Source organism: Oculina patagonica, chromosome 13, assembly GCF_052425735.1.
Source record: "Oculina patagonica isolate OP01 chromosome 13, crgOcupat, whole genome shotgun sequence".
Taxonomy (NCBI): domain Eukaryota; kingdom Metazoa; phylum Cnidaria; class Anthozoa; order Scleractinia; family Oculinidae; genus Oculina; species Oculina patagonica.
Genome location: NC_135770.1, coordinates 11,698,067 through 11,723,457, shown reverse-complemented (window position 1 = coordinate 11,723,457; position 25,391 = coordinate 11,698,067). Strand labels below are relative to the sequence as shown.

At 38.3% G+C, this 25,391-nt stretch overlaps 1 protein-coding gene across 2 annotated transcripts; it reads right to left on the bottom strand.

The window, feature by feature from the left end:
* Positions 1–4,524: 4,524 nt before the first annotated feature.
* On the bottom strand, positions 4,525–21,572 carry LOC144636150 (macrophage mannose receptor 1-like). 2 transcript variants are annotated; one of them, XM_078495288.1, is made up of 7 exons: positions 21,272–21,572; positions 8,809–9,070; positions 8,167–8,318; positions 7,532–7,573; positions 6,861–7,262; positions 5,839–6,405; positions 4,525–4,656 (listed from the first exon to the last, which is right to left on the bottom strand). In XM_078495288.1, exons 1-7 carry the CDS (start codon positions 21,366–21,368, stop codon positions 4,649–4,651), a joined length of 1,530 nt encoding a protein of 509 aa, XP_078351414.1. In that variant the 5' UTR covers positions 21,369–21,572; the 3' UTR covers positions 4,525–4,648. The 2 variants fall into 2 exon arrangements, with proteins under 2 accessions (XP_078351414.1, XP_078351415.1); XM_078495289.1 differs by lacking the exon at positions 21,272–21,572 and adding an exon at positions 12,029–12,181.
* Between the last annotated feature and the right edge of the window lie 3,819 nt (positions 21,573–25,391).

Genomic DNA, 25,391 nt, shown 5'->3' with positions numbered 1-25,391 from the left:
CGCTTTAATTTATTGTTTTGTTATAGAATGCAACATATCACTTCAAAGTCACTCTTTTTGAAAAAAAAATTTTTTCCCAAAAAAACAACCCCACCCACCCCAAACCGTCCATTATTTCTTTTTCGTATAAACATGCTAATAGATCGTTAAAAGTGAAATAACATCGGAACTGGCTTCAGTCATTAGGTATTTGCAAAACCTGGAAAACGTAAAACACTTGAATAAATTGTTTTGTCTTTATCCAGAAAGGTCATAATGGGATTAAACTTTATTAATACACTGTTATGCAGTTTTATCGCAAATTTCGGCGGCTTCTGGGAGATTCAAAGAAAGGGAGTTATCATGAAACGTGGATAAGAAAACTTATCAACGAACTTGAGCTTATTTTTCTTACAGTATTACTACCTAAAGCGATTAACCTGCAAATGTTACAATGAAAGATAAACGGCTCCCTCTAGTTCACTGCTACGCACAATGAACTTTTTCTAGGTCAAGTGCGTTTAAGCTTCATGTAGTTTGAAAAAATAAAGATAGCGAGCTAACAGCGACTTTGCGTTCCAATAAAATGACCTGGCGGCGGACGTGCTATCTTCAAATCTTGTGGCCTTTGTCTGTGCGCCACACACAAATTTTATTTTGGAAAAGCACAATTTGTATAGCAATCTGCATTTTAGCTGTATAACTGTGCTATAGATAGATGTGTCTTTAAATGACCTTTTTACAAAAATCGCAGAAGGCATGAAAACAGTTTTAGAAGTACCAAAAAATGGTTTATTCAAGAAATGCAAGATTTACAAACTTACAAAATCCTTTGCTTTCAGCCAAGGCTGTATGTGAACAGGAAATTATCAACAGCAAAAAATTCAAACATTCTCGTGCACAGCTTCATCTTGTTTACGCTGTAACTGTCTAAAGGAAAACGATGATTAGATAACTCGGTGGAACTAATTGGATTTTAGTCAAAATTTCAGTTTTTATTAAATCCGTCACGCGAAATTTAATCCACTTGAATACAAAAGTGCGCCAAGTGTGTTAAGAATGCACCCTTTGCATGTGTTTTCGCACACAAGTCCCTGCAAGCAAAATATTTCGCGCTCTTACAATAGTCATAGAATTAGCTCGTGATAAGCTAAAGGCCCATTTAGCCTAGCACGAAGCAGACAATATTATATTATTACTTATATGTACATTTTAACTGTGTAAGAATTGAAAAACTGACTAAACTAAACCAAAAACTGTAACTGACTGCATTGTTCTCAAAAATCAAGTGCAGTGAAAAATAAAGCGAAACAACTGAGGTGTTGTTCCTGAAAAAAAAAAAATTAAAATTTCACGCAGACGATTTCACTTTTACTCTTTGTTTTAGAAATATTATTGGTCCTTTTTGTGATCAGTTTTATTATATTGAAATAGCTGAATGTCCATTTCTCAATGACATGTTTAATACTGCCACAATGTTTTGGTTTTCAGAAAAATGCTTTCTCGTAAGTCCGAATGCACGTTGACCTCGCGATAAACCCATAAAACGCCTTATTCATCGCGGAGATCATATTGATTTTCAATCGCAGTGACCATCTTACACAAACACGATTTGAGCAGTGAATCAAACGGAAATGTTGTGTAGATCGCGAAAAGATTTGGGAAGTATGTAGAGAACTTCAGACATACAGTTACGTAATCTCGATCCACTTTAGTAGTATCTCTTATGTAAAACATGATGCCTGCGAAGAGGTAAATTCCTACCAAGTTGTTTCGCTCGAAATTAGCATAGAGTGCCCAGTTATGATGCAACCTGAACTAGTAAGGTTCCAAGGAATTATGAAAATAACATTTTACATTTTTACTGCAGGTAGTCAGGTCAAGTTGGAAAAATGGGAATGAATAAAAAAAGTCCGAAACCCTTAATCATTTTCGTCAGAGTTTGGAGGGAACTACAAGTTTGAGATTTAGACACAATATATTGGTGTTATTTTGAAGTTTGATATCGATTCGAGTGAGGGAAGGTCGCTAAAAGGGGGGCCGCCCAAGGGCCCTCGCCCCAAGTTTTAAAAGCTCTCCAATTGCAAATTGTAGGTATGGCGTGCTCGCAAAGAAAAAACTGTAGGAAGACACCTCAATGTATCTTCATAACCTAACACCTGGTGGTTTTTCAAGTTTACTGACGAATTTTACGTTGCCTTATAATGTTACAGGTACATTATGTCATTATTCAGCCTTGTTTCATTTTTGCGTGGCTTTGATTAATTTCTGGAAGTGAGCCATGCTGAACTAACAAAAACATCCCTTTTACCAGCACGCGAGGGGCTAGAAATAGACAAATCAAAAGCCTAAAGCACGCGAGGTCTAACGGGTTATCATAAATACAATCGAATACAACGTAAGGCTATACATGTGTTTACCAAAAATTTATCCATGAATAGAGTAGCTCCAGGCGAAAAAGACCAACACAAAGGTCTTTTTATCGGTGAAAACAGATGCACAGAAATTAAAAAGAATTGTATACTTAGTGCCGGATACAATTCATGTGCATGCCAATGTTCTAATCACTGATAACTTAAGAAAAATTTCAAAAATATTTCATTGAGCCGGAGGTAAAAACATTTTTATTTCACAATTAGGCTAAGAGGTCCAGTATTGCTTGAGCAAATAGTCAAAGAAGCGCGGCCGAGTTGACTATCGCTTATAGCAGGAAAATTGTCTTAGTAGACACACTAAAAGGTAACAGTCTTAGAGACCTGCAATTTACGTAATTTTACAGTCAGAAATAAATAAGAGTGATTTTCGTTTTCAAGGACAACTTCGGCTCAATCATGGTGTAGCAGCAACTAGACAACGGTTATAGACCCAGTCAAATTTTCAATAGAACAGATGTCTAACAGAACACGCCAAGTGTCTACCAAAGAGTGTTATAAAATGTTTAAGGAATTACGCGCGCTACGATTGGCCAGTTCAAGCTATTACAAAAAAGAAAAAAGAATGTATATTAAAGCTCAATAAAGCACGTGGCCAACGTCGCGCACGTGATTTATCGAGTTGTAATGCACGGGCCTGCACGCGTGGGTGAATAGGTTCGCCGATCGACGGATTGGGCTTAAAATGTGCCCGGATTGCGGATTTTTTGAAAATACAGCGGATCAAGGATTGACTGAGAATTATGGTGTGGATTTATGACTCTTCACGTCAGGAAGCTCTGATCGTGGATACTAAAACGACGGTTATTTATTTTTTTTTTTCATATACGCAACTAAATGTCTTAACTGAAAAGAGAAATTTAGTTTCGTTTGAAAGAATTGTGCCGTCACATGAAAATAAGTGGAGACACTTGGAAGACCAGCTCTTCTGTAAAATGTGCATGTCGAGAGCAGTTCAGAAGAAAAAAAAAACTAAATACCAATTAATCTCAATGTACTCTGATGGCACGAACTATCCCGTAGATAGGTTTCGACAAATAAACTTCCTCGTAGCTGGATAGGGATTTATCCTTTGAAAACGTTATCCACCCTTTAAACAAGCGGGGCTTACGCGATAAATAATTACCTAGGCCAAAGGGAATTCCTTGAGCAGAGACTGGAACGAGGCGAGCCATTGAAGAATTTAGTCAGATAACGAGTCAGATAATATTTTTTTTAAACTTATGTATTTTCTGGTATATTTACACATTATCATTTTTTTGACGTGCTGGTTATAGGAATTACCTACATTTATTTTAATTAAAATTCGACAAAAGGTTACATTTCAGTTCATAATATATACAATCATATACACAGGGACCTCACGCTCATTAGTACGGAGATGTTGTTTAGTAGGCAACGAAACGTGATTTGGAACAAGAAATAACCATCGCAGGAACAGTTTTTCTATTTATCAGTGTCAAGATGGGTTCTGTAAACCTAAGGTTACAGACTCTCCAAAAATGAATTCATGTACAATTTTGGTAATTGGTATGCGCATACTATACGTTTCTCCAAAAGAATTACTGTGTTCTACAGACGGGATTCGAACCCAGGTCCCCAGACGACTAGTCCATCGGGCATCGGGACAACAATGTTGTTTTCTTTATGTGTACTAACCGATGTGAATTGACATGTCATCCCTCGAAAATTTCTCTTTTTCTGCAATTCAACGTCTGACAACACACAGAGGCCTTGTGTTTCATCGCTTCTAATTTTCCATACACTCATATTGGGATTGAAGCATGAATTAAAACAACCGGTGAGGCTAAGATAAGCGTACGAATATGGGTTCAAAACTAGCTTTAGTCGCTTCATTTTCTTGTTTCAATAATTTATATGTTCTATTAAGTATGGTAACTTCCACTTGAATGTTCACACACTAGGATTCTATCTACAGTTCGAACCACAACACACTAACTCACGGTTGACTATGGGGGGAAACAGATTAATCCTTACTTTTTCCTAACTTCTAATCCTAATAAAAGTTTACTCGTCTCCAGCTAAATTATTTCACTAATATCAAAGGCCATGGTAGCCTTCGAAAATGTTCGGGTTTTTTTTAAGGCCACGAAAGCCTTCGTAAACGTTCGGAAATGTTCGTCGTTTAGCATTCTTCCAAACTGTCATGTACTCTGTAATTCTGTACTTGGCGGGTTCTGTTGTAATCCTCCGCTAGAACATCTGTGAAGCTTGTTTTACAGTCCTGAAAGGTTAAAAAAAGAAAGTTAGAGTGAGTTTTGTTAAGTTGGTTTGAACGAGGTAGTTACGGTGACTAATTCCATTCAGGGAAATGTAATCTGGAGGCAGTTACTGCTAAAATGGGGGGGGGGGGGGACAGGGGGGTCTGAACCTCCCGCCTCCCTTACTATTTTCTCCCGCTTCCCGTACCTTTCCGTACTTGTTCTCTCCTATTTGTTCCATGTCTATTGCGAAATATAATGAAATGTTACGAAATTTTTCTCGTTTTCTCCCGGTTCCCGTCACGTTAAGAATCCCGCTTCCCGCCCTCTCACCTCCCGCTTCCCGCCCTCTCACCTCCCGCTTCCCGCCCTCTCACCTCCCGCTTCCCTCCCCTTTTCTCCCGGGCTCTCGCTTCCCTGTCCCCCTCCACGCTAAGGGTAAGGGTCAGATTCTTGTCAGGCAACCCCATTTTTAATATTTGAAAAAAAAAAATCCCATGTAACCATTGTTTAGTTTTCTATCTCTCTAAACACCAATTGCTTCCTAGGGAATTTCGATTATAGTTCAATTTTTCTATGACGTTAATCGCCGTGAATCGGTTCTCTAAAGTTTTGGGATAAAGTTATGTAGTTTTTCAAAGCTGTTCAATTTGGAAATGGAATTTTGAATGGTGTTTAGTTTTTAGACCTGGAATTTTTTCATTCTCATATTGCTAAAAAAGTTGTACAACATGCACTCAGTTTTTTTTAACTGGGCAATCGAACGTGTTCTGAAAATATCTTTATATTCCTTCGCTATAAAGTATGTTATATTTCTGTTTCTTTCCCCCCCCCCCTCCTTAAAGGGACTATGCGGTCACGGCTAAGTTGAGTTTATTTTATTAAGTTTGCCAAATACTGACTATGAAACTTAATGCTTTTAAAGAAATTACTTTAATGGCTCTAAATGACAAAACCATAGCTTTATTGCAACCATATGTGTCTCGCGGGCGTTATAATTTTTAAAAAGATACAAGCAAACGAGATTAACTTTGAAAACTGTTCAGCCCAACAATATTTCAAAAACCCATATCGATATTCGTTTCAATCTTCTCACTTTTAGAATGTTCCTTTTAGAGGTTAATTCTATAATTCACCTAATTTGATGGTCATTCACCACGCCTAGCTCTGGCTAAAATACGTGGCAAGGACTAACTGCAACTCACCTCCACAAACTTTCTCCTTGGTGACAACTACGATCTTCTTTAGGGCTTTGAACGAAGAGGCAGTGATGATATCTTGAGGGGAGGACGCAATGTCTGATAACTCACGTCTATTCAGAAGGCGACCAACACCCACCACAATAATATGAACACCATTTTTCTTTAAGGCATTGGCTTCGAGAGCTGTAATAAAGGGCGACTTTGAAATACCGTCTGTCATCACTACCAAGAACTTGGGAATATTTGGACGTGAAGTGCCGCCTTCGGCTTTCTCGAGAAATAGTTTGTTCCTAGCCAGCCTCAAGGCCCGATCAGTTCTTGTTCCGCCTCTAATATGCTCCATTTGGTCAATGGCTGTGTTTATGTCATTGTTTGTGTAGTGTTCCTCGAAATTGAAAACGACATTGGCACTGCTTGAGAAGCGAATTAAACCGACGTGAATGCCCGTTTGGGAGATTTTGAACCTCTGCAGCACGAATTTGATAAAGTCCTTGGATTTTTTGAAGCCACTTCCCCTGACACTTGTGGATGCGTCCACGGCGAAGGCAATATCTGCTCGCTGGTTGCAAACTAAACAAAGGAAAACAAAACAACGTTTAGTAACAAGAACCAGACTCAGCAGACTGGCATGAAACCTCTCTTATTGAGAGAAACTTCCTGGGAATAACTAAAAGGATGCGCGTGTTTTGTTGGTTTCATTCACAAGAGGTATTCATGATTACAAACTACAAACTTGAAAAAAAAAATGGCCAATTTTTTTAAAGATCCGCTTAAGAGTTCAAGCAAGATAACGAGCGACACTTTTTGCAACCAGAAGCCCTGGTCGCAACAGATTACAAGGAAAGCATAGCTACCTGGGACACGGACCTTAACCACTCATTCGCTACATGCAAACACCAAGACAATTCCTTAAGATTCGCAATTTTTGAGAGGTGCTGTTTTCACTCTACAATTTTGCTTTGAGCAGGAGTCCTACAGTGGAACTTTTATCTTATTTTGGGAGCAAAAAAAGGTTCCCCTTTCACCTCTGATCTTGCAAATAAAAGGAAGGTGATGTAGACAATATTCATCCTTCCATCGCCCCCAGTGCGGGTCAGCGGTCACTACAGCACAGTCTTCCTCTTTGCCCCTGTGTTTACCCGAAGGCTCGCCTTGAACCCAGCGCTGAAATGTGAAGGGTCTTCCATCGGTCCAGTTGAAGGTTCCCTCGCTGTAAATGTCCGAGGCTCCTATCCACCATTTGGAGAACCCAAAGTAGTATCTCAGAAGGCGAAGTTTCTTTTCGATGTATTTGTTTTCCTTTAAGGTTTGCACGCTGGCCAGGTGACCGCCCTCTGCGTCACGACAGTAAATTTCCGCCTCCGGCCACGTCAGCATCTCGTGCTGCAGGAAAAAGTACTTGTAAATGAAGTGGCCGTGGTCAAACTCTGAAATTAAGAAAAACAGAATGGAAATTATAACAAATATTTAATTGTAATGTAGACCCACTATAATTCATTGAAAACGCTGTTGTTTGTCAGGCTGCTAAAGACCAGCGTGACTAACCAACCAATTCTACGCGGGATAACATGGCACCTCTGGCACCGATGTAGCGTGACTTAACACTATCTGGCGTGACTGGCATTGCGTGACCTAGTATGACATCGCGTGACTGGCCTAGCGTGACTTAGCACCTGTTAGTGTAGTTCTAACTTACCGTAGCCAAATCTCTTGGGTTCCACAAGTCTCAAGGGGACACCTGTGACAAATGCACAAAAGAACATCTTTAACCTGCAATTACCTGAGCGATCGACATTTTAATTCTGCTAACGTAATCAACGTTGTTCAACAAACAGTTGAAAGAATAAAAAATTATCTAATGGAATTTATTGGCCTGATGGTTTGCCAAATTCTTAGGACTAACTTGGAAAGAAATATAAGGTGATAAGTAAGGAGATTTGTTATTTCTACCTTGGAACGGATAGACACTGAACTAAAACAGACAAAATTAACTTTTGTGACTCTTCTCTAAATGCACAAAAAAGTTTTGTTGAGAATTCCTTAATTGATGGATTGATTCAGGAGGACTCTCTCTTGCCTAATACATTACAATTGTGATAGCTGACGGAACTAGAAGTAGTGAAGAATTCGAAGTTTTATCTTTGTTGGTGAACACTGAATAGAGTCTTCTCTTAACAAACTGAAGGGATTTGTGTAGGACAAAGTATTTTTGTATAAAAATCTTATCTCTGTGTCGAGTATGTTCGCTGAAACTCTGTAAAGAGATTTTCACAGTTTGTTATAATATCTGGAAGTAAAAGGGGGTAGATTGAAGTGCAATGTGTACCATACCTTCTATTTTGCAGATGTAACCTTTTGGTTCATAACAGTCATATTCTGTCCAATCAGCCAGGTCTCCAGTGGATTTCAGTGCAATGCACAGTTCATATTGATTGTAGTTTTCCTTTTGTGATTCACTGGGTGCCCAGAATGCTGCGTTGTACCTAAATGGAACGTTATGTGAGAATGATACAGTTGTTTTTTCGAACCATACTTCTCAATGTCCTTGAAGAAGAAAATACCTATATGATATGGTCTTTCTTTTTTTCTTTCTTTCTTTCTTTCTTTTTTTTTTTTTTTTTTTTTTTTTTTTTTTTTTTTTTTTTTTTTTTTTTTTTTTTTAAAAAATTATAAATTTAAATTTTTTTTTATCCCTTTTTTAAAAAAAAAAAAAAAAAAAAAAAAAATTTTTTTTTTCCCTTTTTTTATTTAATTTATTTATAGGGTATTTATTTTATTTTAAATGGTAATTTATATTAAAAATATAGGTAAATAAACGGCACTAGCTACCTGTGAGCCAGTCTAATTAAAAAATATTTTAAGAAAGATGTTAACAATTGATTTTGTTTTTTATAATGACACTACCGATTTCAGCGCTGATTTTTTTAGTGTCGTATACACATATATTGTACTGTAATGACTCGATGTACTTACTGGAAAGTATTTCCATCTGCCCATTGGTAAGCACGCCCGAAATGTTCCTCGTCTTTTGCACCAAGCCAAAGCACTTCTGGATCCCTGGGTGAGCTGCTAATAAGCTGAATTTTCTCGTTCAAATACTGGTTTTCGGCCTCGTCGGCAATGCTCGCCAAATGCCCGCCTTCGTATTCTCGGCAGATCTCCTCAGCTTCGTACCACGTTCGGGCGTCATCGCTTGAGAGTACGATCTTGTAAGAGTATTCGCCATTCTCAAAAACTGTTGAAAAAACAAAACAAAAATATTTCTTAATGATATTATCTCACGGTTAGTCATGCAAAGAAGTGTTAACGAGCGAGTTTGGGGGTCGATGGTTGGTTGGCGGGTTGGACTACAATGTAATTTAAAATGTCACTAGTGTAAACTCAGCCATCGCTGTTGTGTTATGGTTTGCAAAGCGTCACTCTTGCAGCGCCTCTCGCCAGTTATAAATGGCTGGGGAAACCTGGTAATGGACTTGAACCCCATCCTGAGGGTCAAATGAGAGGGAATCAGCACAGGCTCCGAACGATTTTACTTGACGAAAACGAAGCACGGAGCCGAAAAAAGGCAACTAAAGTACTATGGCCACTGCAAACTACTGTGTTGTAGGGCCATGCATACTTCCAATCATTCACAGAAAAAAAAGCTTAAAGAGGAGAGTGGTCTGATACTTGTTTGGTTTTACATGGATTCGTGTGGAAATTGCAAAAAGGCGGGAAAATTGGCTTTGCGCGCGCGCATGGCCTGGAGGTCTTTTCTTTAAGGGACTATGTCACGGATTTTACCAGATTTTTGAACAGCCAAAATTTATATTTGTGTCGCATGAAACCTAGAAATAATTGTCCATTTTTATTAAAAAGTACTATATTAGAGCACTGAAACTGTTAACTAGCATTATTGGCTGCGGATGGCGCGGATGGAAACGGATTGCAATTTGAAAACGTTAGGCAAACGTTTTCAAATTCTTTCCGCGCGTCTTCAAAAAATCGATATTTGTAGCCTTAGGTTGACTTATATCCGCAAATAAAGATTATTTCCTTTAGATGTTCAAAGATATTGTTTTTTATGGGTTCAGTTGCCTTCCACTAATTCCAGAACAGTGTAGACCAAAAATCTGCGAAATCTCCGTGACATAGTCCCTTTAGAGGTAATTTGAAGCGGCTTGCATCTGAAAGGAAAAATGTAAAGGATATTGAAATTCTTACAACAAAGAATCTCAGAATTGTATAGAAAGCCAGACAGTACTTGAAAAAATAAAAAGCTTAAGACCAACTGGCCCTGAACATTTCTGACCCGGGGCCAAACATTGGTCGGTAACTTTGCCAAAGCAGATAAATTACACAGAAACCTTGTTCAACTGCGACTGTTACATTGCTAAAATTCTCAGAAGGAACATTCAATGATATTTAAGTATCGATACCCTGAATGCAAAGAATTACTCTTTTCTGAATGGCATACGGAGTGAGGTGGGAGAAGTTAAATAGAACTTACAACTTAAGTTAGAAATTCGAACTAAAAAGTGTTCACATAAACTTACAGACAAATGTGTCTGTTCACAAGCGTTTAGGTTACTATCATTTAGCTTCACTTCAACTCTTGTTTATTTGTAATGTAACATCTGGACTGAGTTATACTAGAAAGGATATCCGCCAACATCCCCCTCGGCCTAGCTAAACGGGTGTTCTCTCTTTGTGTTACCATTCCATCTGTAGCGTATTATGAAAGAACCTATCGATTTCGAGCGTTTTAAATTGTTACGTTTTTAGTGCCCAAAGGTGAAACATGAAATAATTTTCATAGCAGTGGCGAAAACTTTGATCTTTATCTTAAGTAATTCTGTGAGACTGATTACGTAACTGTTGCACATAGCGGTGAGAACTAGGAGTAGGTTTTGGCGAGTTCATTTGAATTAGACTTAACTGATAGCCGAAAATTGGCCAAATTTTAACTCAGTTGAGAAATGATGCGTTTTTAAACTGATGGCTGAGCTCCGAGAGCTGCAAAAGTTGCTGATAGCTGAGGAACAGGCCGAAGCTTTAACTTATAGCTAAGAAATTGCCGAATTTAATTGATGAACTTAATTGCAGCACCCCATTTAGGCCTCCTAGAAGCGCGTGGTGTGAGCCCCAATATTTGAACATTATTTTACATTGCAGTTCATTCGAAAAAGTACTTCTCGTGATTTTTGTTGTGTTTTTAATTTTTTTGTGGGAACTGATTGTGCCAGCTAAAACCATATTCCTTGGAACGGACTTCACCGAAGTCATTCCCCAAACAAAGAAGTTGAAATGACTGTACAATTTAGTTACTTTTTTTTTTTATACCGTACTTTAGAGCAAAATTGCTCCAAAACTATACCCTTTGGCACTGCACACACCTATATAGCTTAGTACAAAGTAGTACAAAATCGCTAGCAATCCTTGACATTTCTCGGTAATCTAAATCTAACAGGATAAATACAGATTCCAAAACTTTGTCAGCAAGTTTTAATCATAGTTTTCTGCGCTTCATGTGGCGAGAACAGCATGGTGGCGACTTTAGCCATAACTATTTTATTCTTCACATTTTTTTGTATTAAATGTTGGTATCTTTTGCAAAGTGAAGCAAGTCAATTCACAGAATTCTTTTCATTTAGAAACCTTTTTAACTGATTGAATCTTTCAATATTAATGTGAGAATGACTAAAAGAAGGTGAACTTAACAGCAAAATTTGTAACATTTCTCGTATTTTCTAATTGTACTTGAGTCAGAAATTAGTTGTTTTCAGTTAAAGCGTTCTTGTTTCGTACAAACTCAAAATGAGCTGGAAACTAGAGCTAAGGAAGAGCTTTTTATAGTCGTATCAAATGAAAATACGCGCTTATAGGAAGAAGATATCAAATCGCAAATCTCAGCGAGAGACGGAAATCTCACTTCAAAACGAGCGTAAGCTACCTCCGGAAATATACGCAAACACTTTGAACAACTATGATTAAAACAAAAAACAACAAAAACAATAGAAAACATTGCAATCGAGTTCTTCAAAACAGTTTCGGGACGGCGGATGATTACGGAATCAAACTGTGTACTGTGGGGACTCAGATCGAGTACAAGTCGAGCAGAACTTTGTTATTTTTCTTTTGGGAATTGTAACGATGTGAAGCAGTCTGAAGGCTCTTATATTACTGAAAAAACATTAAATCACGCTAGACTTACGAAATCCTTTGGTTTCAGCAGAGACGACCGAGTACAAACTGACAAATAGCAGTGCTACCACAGAAAGCTTCATCTTGTCACTTCAATAACCAGTTGACACAGCTAAGCTGCTTCGGAGCAGAGAGTTAACTGATTGTTACGGATTAAGACCTCGCATTAAATAGCCTTCTCCGTACGCACGAGACGAAACGTAATACACAGGTGTCTACAAATGAAGCATTCTTTCATCACAGTTGTTGGCTAAAAAGCTAAGTGCACGCTTCAAATATGCCTCAGATGTTTACCGACACATCGCAACAATTCGGTAAATAATAAAGTTATTTTGGGTCATTCAATTGCATGTTGTTACTGTCCTCGATATGAAACATGCAAGATGTTATCTACCCTCTCGCGTTTTTCTGCAAAAACTTAGCTCCTTAGATTTTATCTAAAACTGTTTTTAAATCTTCGATACAATCTAAGCCTTTTCAATCATCACATCAACTACATCATGTGTCTTGCATTTGAGGGCAAACGAACTCTGGTCAGGGGAAATTCGTATGATTTTTTTAGTTTTCAAAGGCGTATCAAATTTGTAAACTTGAATATTTTCGTTATTCCTGTCATAACTGGGAGTTTGAAGTCCATAATAGGAAAGTCAGTTTGAAAATGTTTTTCATACTACGTTTTTCAGCTGTCAAACCATTTAGTGCAAACCAACTTGGTAACCTCGAAAAAGTTTAGTTCATAAATCATTTTTTTAGAGAATGGCTGTCTCAGTAAAATCGTGTCAATTGAAAAGAAAAAAAAAACACATAAAAAACAAATGAGAAATATCTTTTGATGACATGAAGCGTTTGTTTGTTGGTTGTTCACTTGGACAATTTTGCGCAAAGTTCCTATCTCATTAGAGTACAATCAAACGTAATTGATGAAGATTTAAACCGCGCATCACTTCAAGAACAGCAACACTTGTCAAGGTCATATAACTAAAATTATTGCACGTCCGAATAGAAAAACCTAATCATGAACTTAGAAAATATTATAATTATCTCACTGTTCTCACGGACATCAGACAGACATGTCGTGAAGGCATTTGCGCGAAGCAATGTGATAATTACGTCAAATGGGCTTGATAACCGTTCAAGTAGTACACTCAGACGCGATAGACTATTTCCTTTTATCAGACACATACATATGATGAAAGTTCATAGTTCATAGAGCTGGCACAACGAGCAGGTTTTTTTTATTTGGCGATGATCACGGTGAAGTGCAAGAGAAGCAAAAAACTCTTTCCTGATGCGCGTAAGACGAATTTAGTCCAAATTAAAGCAACACATTCAACATTACAGAAAGTTTCCCCGTTGCATAACGTAATGCCAGGCATGCGCGGTGCAAATGTGTGTGCTTTTGTTTCGTGACTAGACTGAGAAAGGTTCATTGACTTTTGGCGCTCTCCGCCTGATCCGTCTTTAAACGGGAAAACTAATCCGTATCAATCAAACAGATATCATTTGCAACTGAAAAACAATAAGTGAAATTACATTGGGCTCGCCCAAAAAGGCTGTGTGTAACAGACCTTTCAGATTGATACCAAGGAACAGAAACAGATGTTTGATATGGGAAGTTAACCCAAAAGTCCCAAAACTATTTAGAGAATAAAACACTATGAGTGTTTGAGTGTTTTGTCAGTCTCGATATCAACACTGTCTAAATTTAAATTGCCTCGACTCAGCTTGAATTATATTTCTTTTTTCAAGTCACGGAAACCACGCAAGAAATCTTAAAATAGCCATTTTCCGTGTTTACGTGGAAACAAGCGCACTACCACCCACTTAATTAGTAGAGAGCACCGGCTCCGTACACAGCAGGCGAGATAAAAATACGGCAATATTATGTTCGGCGACTTTAAACACAGTAAAGGTGGCGGCAAACGGGGACACATTGTTGCTCATGTTGTTTTCTTGGGCGAGCAAACGGGGAAACATTTCTTGCGGGCACAAAATGTTTATGAAAGAAATCAGAAAGGTTTTTTTTGCCGCAACAAATGTTGCGCAAGCGGGCAAACAGGGAAACATTCGTTTCCGTAACAATGTGTCCGCAACATTATGTCCTCGTTTGCGACCACCTTAAGACGAAGTAAGGAGGCGTTAAACAACACGCGATTAATTTCATGGACAACTCCATCATCAATAATTATACGGTTAAATAGCATCTAGAACTGAATGCACGCCATCATGGCCTCCAGCACTCGAGTTGCCCACATTGGTGTTCTCGGAGGTTCGTGGGAACCACACAGGCCCCGATTATCTTTATACAGGCCAATTGTATTATGATAGCATATCATTTTTATTCACTTCACAGGCAATAACCATCAAACCTTTCAATGGTAACATTTTCATTGTTTCTTGATAGGAGTCATCCAAGGTTATCCAATTTTTTGGCGACATTTCAACTGCCTTCAGACTTTGAAGGGCGGTACGCCCGCCTTCAAGACATGGAAAAATATTGAATCACCACTGACCTTGAAAAGTTCATGCTAAATAAACAATGCAATTTGAACAGCAAGGCGTAAAAGTTTCAGAAAAAAACAAACAAACATTTTTGTCTTTGATAATCCATAAAAGTGCATTAAATCATTTTTCTATCATCACGGACTGTCTCATAAAACGAAAGAAAACAATTATCATGAAAAAGCTTTCAGTTTGCTAAATAATTAGACCAGAGAAACTGTATGATTGATGAGGTGCTCATCTATTAAAAGAGGTTGGAATGTTCCTGCGACCATAAAAATTTATACGATATTCTTTGGTTACCTCAAGGAAAAGATGTAGTCCGGCCTGTTTGAAACAATGAAACTGTATCGTGAAAGTTTTTTAAAAACATGTCATAATTTATCTTAGTTCGTGACATTTAAATCCTGTTGATTGGATTATTGGCTTTTACATGCTGCGCCAGGTTTTGTTCCTTATTTATAGAAACTAGCCTGGGACGTGATGGATAAGTTGCCACTGAAAGACGGCTCTTTAACATACACTCAATTCATCCCGATCAGTGAACTTAAATGTCTGCGGTAAATTCCTAAAAATACTCTGTGGGTTGCGACAGTTATATAAATTAAATAATAGGCTATCTTTTGGAATTTAAATGTGCACTGGCCAGACCAACACACAGTCAGATTGTCTTTGGGCGGCCTGTTTACCCACACACACGTATAGAGATTACAAATCTGTTTTTAATTATTGGTTATTTTATTCCTCTCTTATTTATGTTATGCCAGCTCGTGAGAAAATGTTCAATAGCCTAACAGTTTTGCAAAGACGGCCGGAGCAGAAAACAACTGCAATTGACATCAGGATGCTCGTGGAAACATCAATTATCTTTATTGATTGCCATAACAATAAAGAGTCAATAAACAATTTGAGGGTTCGGTGATTGTGTCTTTGCAACTGAAAGCCATACAAACATGCACTGCATAACGATTGCTCTTAAAATAACCTTATTGCTGTTACATTTCGCAAAATGTTAGACATACATGTGCAAAAGAGGAGGAAAGAAAGGCAAAAAAGAAATACATAAGAGACAAAATGGTAGGATGATCAAGCTCTCCTTTCTCTTAGCTTGGAATGTCTGGTCATCTCAACCCAAACTCTCAGGCAAGAAGAAGACTGACATTTCAAGCTCCCTTTCTCTCCATTTGCAAAGGAAACAGGGCAAGAAGAAAAGTTGTAGTAAGAATGTACGTCTTGAACAAAACGCGTTTAAAACCACAAAAACGGAAAAAGGAAAGGCTTTAAAATTGGAGTTAACTGTCTTCAGGAAAACCCACATCATTTAAACTTTTAGGCTTGGGCCTAAAGATCAGTACCAAGAAGACCAGTCATTTAAGGATGAATAGCAAAACCAGCGAAGCCATCATGCTGAATGGGGAAGCAGTCAACGAGGTTGAGCACTTTACCTACCTTGGTTCAATGGTGTCAACCAGCGGAGATGGAGAGGAAGAGATCCTAGCTCGGATTTCAAAGGCAAGTCAGGTTTTTGCCTCTCTTCGGAGCACTTGGAAATCCAGAAACATCAGCCAGAAAACCAAAATCCGTTTCTTCAAGAGCAATGTCTTAAGTACTCTTTTGTATGGTGCGAAATCCTGGAAGATGACCAAGACCATTAGCCACAAGCTAGAAGTCTTCCAGAATAGGTGTCTACGAAGGATTCTCCGCATTTTTTGGCCAAACACAATCTCAACCTATGAGCTGCGTAGAATTACAAGAACAGAAACCATCACACAGCAAGTACAGCGAAGGAGATGGAGATGGATTGGTCATGTCCTTCGTATGATGCAAAGAAAGAGAGGTCGCCCAAAAGAAACTTGGAGAAGGACAGTGGAAAGAGAAATGAGGGACAACGAATGGACATGGGGCCACCTCGAACGAGCAGCGGCCGACGCGGGTAGCCAATGGCGCTTTTTGGTTGAGGCCTTATGTGTATCTATGCACGAAGAGGAGTAAGTAGTAAGTATCCATCCAGCGCGTGCATATGTGGCTGCATGCTTAGAATTCTTAGAATTTCTCGTTTTAGCAAGCTCAGTAATTTCTCTACAAAAATACTCACTAATATATAGACTCATGTCAGGCAAAAAGCTATGAATTATTTGTTTTTAGCACAGGAACTTTGTGATCCCGAAAGGCAATGCGCTAGAGCGGCACCGTTTGAATACTTTAGCCTTACAAAACTTAAGAGGAAAGGAAGCTTGTTTTTAAAATAGATCATGCTTTTACATCGAAAAACAGGCATTGAGACACACTACTATGATAAGAAAAATGGGTTTAAGTAAAATAAGGTTTCAGTGAATCAGCCATAAGGTAGGACTCTTTGAGATATTTTGAAAAGTCCTTCTTACTACCTAAATGACAGTTTTCTCCTAATTCAACTCATAAAACCCCTACCCTTTTATATACCTCCATCTTAACTGAAAAGGTAACCCTTTTGGGCGGGGTCTCTCTGTGTACTCTTTTATAGAAGGTTCCCCCTCCTGACCACGTGGGAAAGTCAAAAACACGTGAAATAGGACCGGAAACCTAAATATATTGTGAAGAAGTCCTACTGTGTTCCCACTTTAGACATATCGTTTTCATTTTGGTACCGATCCAGTTTCCTCAATAACACGCGCCGATTGTTGTGCGTGTCAGACTGCATGTTTATCAATGAACCGACAGTACTCATTTGTTCATTGTTTTTATCTTTTTTAAAACTTTTTGTTGTTTTAGCAAAAAAGCTATCGACTCAGATCTCGTGAAATTTTGTGACCCCGATAGCTACTGTTTTAATTTTTGAGTATACAAGACGGTTTATTTTTCGAACAAAAACGACCTTAGGCCAAACAAGATTGAGAAAATGACTTTCTCATTGATGATAAACGTCTAGGACATAACACATTGAGAATAAAAACACATAACATATAAGAAGAAGACTTTTTTTTTGTTTTGACCTGTCTTCAGATCTGTATTTATTCAAGCCAAATCGGCAAAGAACAGTACAATGACAAAAGGAAATATATTTATGCCCAGTTAGGGTTTGATACGTGAAAAAAAAAAAAGGCTTTTTCGAGTGTGAGTGACAGTCCATTTATCTTATGTTCTTCATTACATTTGTAAGGCATATTGTGATTTGTCAGCAAATGAATGAATGGCTTTCATGTCCTTGATCATGCCAAACTATAATGGAATTGAGGAGGTAGTGTTTTCCGGCATTGGTGTAATGCGAAGATAAATGGCAGTATAAAAACTGTCAACATTTCCTGATTAACAGAATTCTTACAAGCGGGGGAGAGTGCAGTTTAAACTATGAATTTCTTAGCACATGCGAGGTGTACCAGCTCATTTGATAGAAAAAAGGGCCTGCCTGCCAGAACAACTTGGCTTGATATTGCTTCCGAAATTCTAGTGATTTGCTTTCGATTTCTAATAGGTTATCACTCTAACGCTTAAATGATGCTTGAATCAAGAGGGAAACATAGCCTTGTTTGAACAGATCAGTTAAACACACACAAATAGGTAAAAGCTGTAAAAGAGTACTGAAATCAAAACTGGACGATAAGGCCTATTCCAAAGTCATTACTTCTGTCAGACTGATAAAATTACATTTTTGGCGACGTGGGTAGTAATAAAAGCACAACGATTTTTATTGTTCAGGGTTCCTATTTGCTCATTATGTACTAGACAGTTCATAATTTAATTAAAAAGGCATCTAAGGTTGGACAGTCTTAAAGGAACCGCTCCCAAATTGAGTCACAGTAAGAATATTAGGATCCACTAAATAGGCTTCTTAGCTTTAACACCAGCCAGATTTATTTTACCACATGGCTACTGATTATTTTGTAAGATTATAACTGTAAAGTTTAAGCGCAAATCATTCGCCCGCCCCCTTTCCGGGAAGCGTCGTACCAATACCCCAAAATAGAACAGTCTAGCGATATTAGCAGCTAGTAGCAGCGCATCGTAGCTGTTTCCAGCTGTGAGATCATTGAGTTTGGTTCAAACGTAGTTTTCTAGTCAAACAAAAAACGATTATACGAGAAAAAGAAAAGCGCGTGGGATGCAGGGTTGAGTGAAATCGTATCCCCTCCCACTCAAGCATTGCTTCCAGGTGATATTTGTCTGACGGTCTTTTTCTCTGTTCATATCGCGACTGAAGGAAAGCTATTTGAAAATCCTGTTGAGAACCAAAACTAAGTATCTGAAACTGCTCACGATGAGTTAAGATTACTGGAAATTAATAGGTTTTTGGAAAGAGCTAGAGAACTGAATTTTAAAGAGATTACCAAGGGGCGAAAAGGTGGATATACAACCCCCACAATGTCTTGAGATTCAATTAGCCTTGAGGTGATCAAGTGAAAACCACAGGAAATTCAAAACAATTTTGAAACATCACTCTAATTAAAAACTTTTCATGCGGCTATTGCTGTCTGGAGTCTGTATCAATTTTTGAGACAAAACTGGTCGTTGTTTCAAAGTTTACGTTATGTACACTGCCAATGTAATGACCTCGATAGGTTACGCCTGTCAAGTTGAAGATAAAGTCAATAAAGATATCGGTTAATAATTTGCGCTGGACTGACAGACTTACAAAGCCATGGTTTTAAAATCCAATATTCGGATTACTGACTAACTTCAAGCCTGTCAAAGTCTTATCAGTTTTGACAGAGAATCGACCCTTCTTCAAGTCTTAGATTTCTACAGGGTAAATCAGTTTTGCTGGATTTATCTCGGAAAAATTCTCGTTTAATAGCAAGGTTTAATCTCACAAGGTACATAGATAAAGAGAAATGTCCTCTCAATAACGTAACATGTAACGTAAGACTCCCAACTCATCAATATCATTAAAAAAATTGTGGAAGATCTACGCGTACACCTTCACGTTCGTAGTTCGTATACGCGTAATCCAATTTAATCTTCTTTAATTTTAACCATCAATGTTTCTCTTTGGTTTCTTATTTTATCTTTGGTGTTTTTCTTCCTTAGTGTGCGATTTCAAAGAAATTTTGAACATCGCAGCATAGGTGATATAGTTTCGGTCTAGTTTCAGCCATCTTTTTTTACTACAATATCCTGATATCGCTTTTTGTGTTTCGTGTCGTTAAATTTTTGGAAATTTTGGTGGACATAATTGTCAAAATAGCTGATCTAACCCCTTTTAAAGCTGCCAGCTCATCTGAATTTAGGATTTCTGCATTGCGCTTAATCCACGAAATTTGAAAGCGCGCAGCGCAAGGCAATCCAAACAACATTGAAATATTAGCCCGACGCTTTAAGAAATGCTCGTTCAAACGAGTTTTGCCGTTACTGGCGCTCATTCCGAACGATACCATTTCATTTCGTCTGCTCATACCAGTGGGCGTGATTTTAGCGTAGCCTACTTCAACTGACACGTTGCAAGTTGTGAGTGTTGCTCGGACTTTTGTAGCATGAAACAAAAGTTCAATGTTTGTCGCAGAGAACTATAAATCTGGCCTTCCAGTGCGTACCAACTAAACATTACTGTATTCAGGGTCATGAGGGCAACGGAAGACGAAATGCCCCCGTTAAAGAAACTATTTTCGAGAATTAAATACGACATACCGCCAATTCCAAGGTACTTCAAGGACTTCAAGTAAATTAAGATGCTAAAAGCTGCCAACTGAAAATGCTGCGAATTCAATTTGAAGATATGTTTGCCAATTCCACTTCAAAAACAAGTTCGAGAACATTTTAAAAGCTTCGTGATCTCTCATTCCCCCAAAAGGAATTACTTGGTATATGTTGGGCGATGCGACAAACGAACCCGCGCAGAGCTTCTCGCTGGGATAAAAGTAATAACAAAAATAATAAATTGCGAAGAACTGGAAAGACAAAATCCAAAATCAAAATAAGGTCCTATAATTTAGTGGGAACGAGTACTATTTGGCCCAAGTTAGACTTAATCCTAATATAAACGCCACGTGGTCGGGAACAGTGTCCGTCGGGGACTAAAATAAATTTTGGCGGGAATCACTTATAAAACGTGCGGTCAACCAGGGCCCAACGCAAATAACCAACTTTGAGGTTAAAAACGGAAGGTATCTCAGTTGCCTTTTCACGTTTAAGAGCTAAATGTACAAGTTAGACTGTCATATTATTTCTAACCCTGCAACCAGGGAAAGTTTAAACACCGCAATCCTTGTCAGAAGAATAGCCACTTTTAATTAAAATCAGATATCGAAGAAAAGACTCGGATAGAACGGCTACAAAAACGTGATCTTTTATAATATGGATCTCTCCAGCTGATTATATGAGCTTAACTTTTGTTTTCATAAAGGATTTTTCTTCTCTGCCGGGATATAAAACGATTAATCAGTGATTGTCAGTTAAGTTCCGTTTTCTTTTTGCGGTATTGGCAGATGGCGATGTAATTTTACGAGATAAACACCAGGCATTTTCGTCCGCTAAAGTATGCAAAGAATACAAGAGATCTCATTTTCGAGAAAGAGTGTAAGTTTTTACAAGGTAAAAGTGTCTGATTCTTCTAGTTGAATGGCAATGTCTGCCTCTTGCACAGCCAGAATTTCTTCAGACAGCTTAAAGCATCACAACTCTCCTCGTGACTTAGTTTCCGACACAAACAGCGTGTTTTACTGAACACAGAATGAAACCATTCATAACCAAAAATGTTTCACGCTTGACAAAAATGCAGTGTGTTCTTTAAAAGGAGAACAACTCTAAGACAAGAAAACTATTTAAATATTGTACTTACTGTATCCAGGATGCTGTTGCTGTAAAGAGAAGTGCACCAGTCCCAGAACTACGACCACGATTACTCGTACGAGCTTGCTGTACATTTGAAGCGCCATTTCAGTTTCACCTCTGGTTAGCTCCGTATCCTGAGTACAAACTGACAAACTAATCCACGGACTTCCTTTATAACAAGTATCTATCGCCCAATAATGTCAACCTTGTCACGCGCGTGTCTGTGTGGGCACGCCTTAGTGGTAGACCGAGGAATTCTCTTTCGGAGTTTGCAATTTCCTAGCGGAACTTCCAACAGTTGAAATATTTATCAAAGACGGTCATTAACCGTAAGAACAAACAACTTCAAGAAGAATGGTTGGCTAAAAGAATTCCTGTCATGTCTGTATTTAATGTGCCAGACAGGCACACTGTTGCATTGAGACAAAGCATCTATTGGCTTTTGTTTTCATTGATCTGGGGATTAAAAGATTGCACAGCATTTCATGGCAGTTACGGTATTTATCTTCGCCAAAATATTCACGCAAATACTGAGATGCACGTCAACAAACAAATTCCTAGCTGAAGAATGCAAAGACATTTGCGGGGGTAGTCTCAGGAAGATCTGTCCATAGAGATCACAATTTGCCGGAACACATGCAGTGGTAACTATTTAAATTCAAGAGCAATTTGCACAAAATGTTTTCTGGAGAATAATGAATCAAATCAAAATTGCGAGACAAACTGCACGAAAACTGCAAAGTCTACGTGTAGCAACGTCTTATAATAAGGTCAACATGGCTGAATAGCTGGAATTTCTCTTCTCGTATGTTCGTTCACTCAACGCCATCATCAGCACCCACTCACTACAGAAAAACGGAATTTAACTAAAGAAAACCGCAAAAACGTACGGCATTAAATAGAGCGATGTTTTTCCCACAATGTTTCAACTGATAACTGATGTTTACCACTAAAACAGGCAGAAGTTTCCAACATCTCTAGCACTCTTAGAGATAGCTAATGAATATTGCATATTTAGAATAAATCAAATGCTTCTGCTTTTGGACTTTTAGTTACTCTTAGTTATACAAATAAAATGACTTAGGGATGTAATTTTGTCAGCACGAGTCGACAATAATATCATAAACACTTGAAATTTACTTCAAAACAACACCCATTCATTTCGCCCCGTGTACAAGAGTGGCATACATAAAACGTGCTTTTGTCCATAAGAGCCTCCCAGGAGGGAGGACTCCCTTTGGGCGCTCTTGCGCAAAGGAAAAAATTGCCGTCTACCACGCGTCTCTTCCCTTGGCCTTGTCCAAGGCCTTGTCGGTTTTTTCGCTTAGTTGTCACAGTATAGGGCCTTACAGTTTGGCAATAGCTCGAGTCGCGACCATTCGGGTTCCTTTTCCCACCCACCTACCAGGTTTTCATTTTGGGAATATTCACGTGAGGTGGCAGGAAGGTTTACTATACTATTGTTGTAACCTGTGAGTCTAAATATTGTGAGTCTTTCATGACAGCCGGCCAGAACCAATTAAACTGTGTTGTTGTTGTACTGTTGCATAAAAACAGAACGTGTACAATGAAGATTAATTGTCCAACAACTGAATGACACGAGCGTGGGACAAAGAAAACATCTGAGTCCCCGACGGGAATCGAACCCATGGCCTCCCAGATACCGGTTGGGTGCTCTAACCAACTGAGCTATGAGAGACTCGTGGTGAGCTGGGCCATTTACTGTAGGTTGATATGTGACACGCGTCCTGCATACTGCTAGGATCAGCAATGTCGAAATCATCAAGTGTGTAGTAAATAATAAAGATCGCTAATTTTTAGCTCGGTGATAAATAATTGAGATGAATTGCTCAACAATAACAAAAAATACCATCTTTATTATTTACAGCACATGTTTGCCTGAGACAAAGAAGAACGGAAGATCAGGGTTCAGTAGTTCGTGTTCCTCCTGCAGGTTCCTGCCACAAAGGAAACGATTTGGTGTGATACTATTTATATAATAGTGACCATTCAACGAGGAAATGAAAGCAAAGAAAACAAAATATAGAGCATTATAACGTCAAGCACAATCCGACTTTTAACCAAAATCAGCTTGCGGTCGAAAAACGAAAACTAAAATTAATCTTATTAACAGTAACCTCAAAAACATGATGTATGGATTAATCAGAGATGTGTCATTCCATCGTGTGCTAAATGCAAGCGCTGCTAAGCGCAAGGGTGGAAAAACAAATCTATTTTTGTACAACAGTACACTAAAAATAACAGCTAAAATTCGGCACTAAAACAACAGAATTAATATAGTTGGGTAATTTTTGTACAAAAAACAAACATTTTCATTGCCCCTGTTTAACAATCAGGACCGCGTGAGTCCTGCAGGAAATCTAAACCATGAGGTGTCGCAGAATGTCTGCGACCCTTCAGTCGCTGTTCAATCCGATCATTGAAGACTGTAATATACAATCTTCGTTTCCAGTAGTATTCACTGTGATCACTACGAATTAATTAACTAAATTCGTCCTTAGAAATCAAGAATCTATACGATTCGACGTTCCCAACAACTGGATAATCTAACAATTCTGAACTTACAGCTACTTGGTAGTTGGTCCGATTTTTATTGTCCCCAAATTAGTATGGGATTTTCCCAGGCTATGTGGCCTTGACACATTAATAAGGTTTATCTATCTATCTAATATGACTACGCGCGAAGGCTTGAAATTTTTAACATATAGCAAAGACTTTTTTTTTCAATATGGGCGACAATGAAATGTTGCTACATGTCAGGAAATATAAGCTGGAACTCAAAACAAATATTCGCTCGCCAATAGAGGGCGACTTGGTGCAAGTCTAAGGATTATAATACGTAGCAGATTTCAAAATGAACTAACAGCACGCGCACATCTAGCTAAATTAAGAAAGAAAACGTGAGTTAATAACAACAACAACAACATTTGAGCTTTATTTGCATGACCATAAAACATTACAGTATTGCAAAAGCATGGGGTAATATATAATAGTAATAATTACAATAAAAAGTCATTAAACAAAACTAATCAAATAATCAGCGATCAAGAATATTGTCCCAGGTATTGTGAAATAGTAATCAAGGTTAAGTACATTGCAATAGCAACATTGCAATAGGGGTCTCGTGGTCGTGGGAAATTACTTGTTTCGGAAGATGAACTATGGAACTGCAATAGAGGTGAAAATTAAGAGCCCGGAGCCTCCACTTCGCCTTTCCCGTCGTCCCCCGCGCTCCCCCTATTTTTCATTTTTCGTGTTTTTCGCCTTTCCCCACTTAAGTAGCCTCTGCGGAGGAGAGAGACGTGTACGTGCAGACGAGACAGCGTCTATTTATATCTATATTTGTTAATTAAGAATTCACGCTGTGAGTGAGATTTGAACATGCACAATAAAAATAGACTGAACTGAAGTACTTTACTTGAATAGTGAACAAGTACACAGGAAATACACGTAATTACACCTCTATATCGTTTTAACCGTCGTGTGGCCCTCCATGCAGTGGCATGTTGCGGTGTCGTCTTCCCCACGCAAAATATCCAAAATGTGAACACATGAGTAGAGTGGGCGGTGATACTCTGCAAGAGCTTTCGCCCAGCATGATAGTCATGGCATACGAGTTTATATCTTTCCTTACTTAAGAATGATTAATATTTCTAATAGCTAACAGCTGAAATGAATGTTTCCTGAAAATAAAAATTACATACAGGAGGCAGGTAGGTGTGTACAGAATATCGAGGTCAGTTTCTGGTGACAGGGCTCTTGTGGAAACCTGTTTCCGAGATTTTCATCGTTTTACTTCCTCTCTTTGTACCAGTTCCTTTTAAGATTTAACCGCTAATTCTCCTTATTGTTTGCCATACATTTGTTTTGATGTTAGTTATGAGAATTCAATACTTCATCGAAACAACATCGGCCATCAGTTTTGCGATTACCCTTATTTAATTTCCTTCGTTCCCAGTCTGCCGATGCATCCATATATAGTAGACGACTTGCTAGATATATACTAGACATAACTTGCAGACCATTCGATTTTGCAAAACTTTTTGTGATGTTCATTCCTGAGGTTAATTCTATTCTAGTATCAGCTTACACTAAACAGCAGACTG